The sequence below is a fragment of the Sprattus sprattus genome, assembly GCF_963457725.1.
Source record: "Sprattus sprattus genome assembly, chromosome: 14".
Taxonomy (NCBI): Eukaryota; Metazoa; Chordata; class Actinopteri; order Clupeiformes; family Clupeidae; genus Sprattus; species Sprattus sprattus.
Window position 1 is genome coordinate 20,295,829 of NC_137912.1, and position 2,500 is coordinate 20,298,328.

The 2,500-nt window shown below is 46.6% G+C and overlaps 1 protein-coding gene across 2 annotated transcripts in view; it reads left to right on the forward strand.

The window, feature by feature from the left end:
* The window catches only part of flncb (filamin C, gamma b (actin binding protein 280)), a 93,125-nt gene that overhangs the window by 30,916 nt on the left and 59,709 nt on the right, over positions 1–2,500 (forward strand). For both annotated transcript variants that reach the window (XM_080851302.1, XM_080851303.1), the window contains exon 2: positions 983–1,231. In XM_080851302.1, coding sequence (XP_080707428.1) covers positions 983–1,231 — 249 coding nt within the window. The remainder of the gene's footprint in view (positions 1–982; positions 1,232–2,500) is intronic.

Sequence of the window (2,500 nt, forward strand, 5' to 3'; positions counted from 1 at the left end):
CGTGTGTGCGTGTGTGTGTGTGTGTGCGTGTGAGCGTGTGTGTGTGTGTGTGTGTGTGTGTGTGTGTGTGTGTTTGCGTGTGTGTGTGTGCTGTCTACATTCCCACCCCTACAGAGCAGCTGAAGGTCACATATGAACTGAATATGAATGGCTAGTGCATGAATGAATGAATGAATGAATGGGGTGTGTGCCTGTGTCTGTGTCTGCACATATGCCTTACAGGAGATATGTAGAGGAATCAGTGGCGTGTGTGCCGACATGCACATCTAGTCTGCATTTAGCAAACTGCACCACTATAAAGCAGGGCACTATTGTGCTGTTACCAGTAATAATACACAGTTATATGGCCTTTCCTCACACACACACACACACACACACACACTCTCTCTCTCTTGCTCTCACACACACGCACACATGCACGCACACTATCTATAATGACTAATACATGTACGTATAATCCCTCTCTCTCTTTCTCACTGCTCTCTGTATTTATGCATCATAACCTACATATGTCTGATGAATATCATCTAATCGTCATTGGGGACGATAGTGGTTCAGGAGGTAGAAAGGCGTTCAGCAATCAGAGAGTTGCTAGTTTGACTGAAGTGTCCTTGAGCAAGACACTTAACCCCCAACCGCCCATGATGTGCAGGTTGGCACCTTAGATAGTAGCCTCTGCCATTGGTGAATGAATCAGTAAATGTCTCAGGCATTAATGTGTAAAGCACCTTGAGTGCGCTATGAATAGAAAAGCGCTTTGTAAATGCAATCCATTTACCATTTAGCTGTCTCTCTCTCTGCAGACAGTGAGCTTTACCTCTATCTCTCTCTCTTTCTGTCTGCCCTCTGTCTCTGTGCATCACGACTCAAATCTGACTGATAAAAATCATCAACTCCTTGTCTCTCTCTCGCTTTCTCCCTCTTTTTCTCTCTTTGCCCTTTGTGTCTGTGCATCATCTAATCCTGGTCTCTCTCCCTGCAGACAGTAAGGCGATCGTGGACGGGAACCTGAAGCTGATCCTGGGGCTGATATGGACGCTGATCCTGCACTACTCCATCTCCATGCCCATGTGGGAGGACGAGGACGAGGAGGACTTCCGCAAGCTCACGCCCAAGCAGAGGCTGCTGGGATGGATCCAGAACAAGGTGCCCCAGCTGCCCATCACCAACTTCCACCGCGACTGGAGGGACGGCAAGGCACTGGGCGCGCTGGTGGATAACTGTGCTCCAGGTAGGTGATGATGATGATGATGGTGATGATGATGATGATGATTGTATGTGGAGGGACAGCAGGTGCTATTAGGTATTTGAAGGTGAGGAGAGTGATGCTGTTAACGAGGTATGAGGTATTTGAAGGTGAGGAGAGTGATGCAGCAAACGAGGTATTTGAAGGTGAGGACAGTGATGCTGTTAACGAGGTATGAGGTATTTGAAGGTGAGCAATATAAGTGGTTAAAATGATGCAAGCAGGCAGTAATCTAATGCTGGGACTAGCCCCAGAGTCCCGGAGACAAACCAGATCTTTTGTGCGGAACTTTTAAGCAGGATAACTCGGGGCACTTCTTTTACCTAAAGGACCCCTAATCAGCCCTTTCAGCCTTTCTGATTCCACCGCTTTGCAGGAACTGCGAACCTTTAAGTGACGTAGTCTGATATTTTGCTTTTTCGATCACAACGTCTGTTCTGAGCACGACAAAATATTGATATATAACTGCAGCGACAGCACCAACATTAGAGCGTTAAAACCAGAGATGTTCTACATAAAGTTAGGATTACCTCAAGGTTGATTCAACCGTTGAGTAATGCTACAAAGTTGCATTAATCAATTAAATAAAATGGCTTCCTTAAATGCTTCAACCATCACCTGGAGTAGGAATTTATTTCACCCTGAAAGCGCCCGTGAAAGAGGTCCCACAGAGGGTGCTTCTGCAGTGGGAAACTGCTTCAGGTGCAGTCCCCCTTATGCAGTGGAAACGTGCCTAATGAAGATGATTAAGGTTAATGGTTTGTTTGTCTCTGGTAGAGGGAGAGGTTGGCACTGTGACATAAACGCGTGTTCATGTGCACTGTTAAAAAAGCCAGCAAAGTTATTTTAGATTGAAGAAGCAGAGTTCAAGAATACAAACCCAGAACAGGGAACTGGAAAAAGGCCATCAGTCGTTTAGCAACAGCTGTGTTAGGAATAAAACTGGCCCCAGACATACCTGCTGGAAGCTATTACAGAGGCAGGATCAGGCCAATCAGTTGACCTATTGACTGCTCAGTCCTCCCGGTCCTGATTTTCCGTATGAAAGCAATGAAGGGCAGAGCCACACCCCGACCATTACATGAGATGCTAATGAGATACCTCTGTGCTTCCCTCTCAGTGAGAGACCCATCATAGCACAGCGAAAAACTCACCATAGCAACGGTTCATGAGGTTTAAGGGTGTAGGTCAGGTCATGCCAGGTGCAAGGACACAGAGATGGAGGCGGTATTGATGGCAGGCTTTTTTTACTTG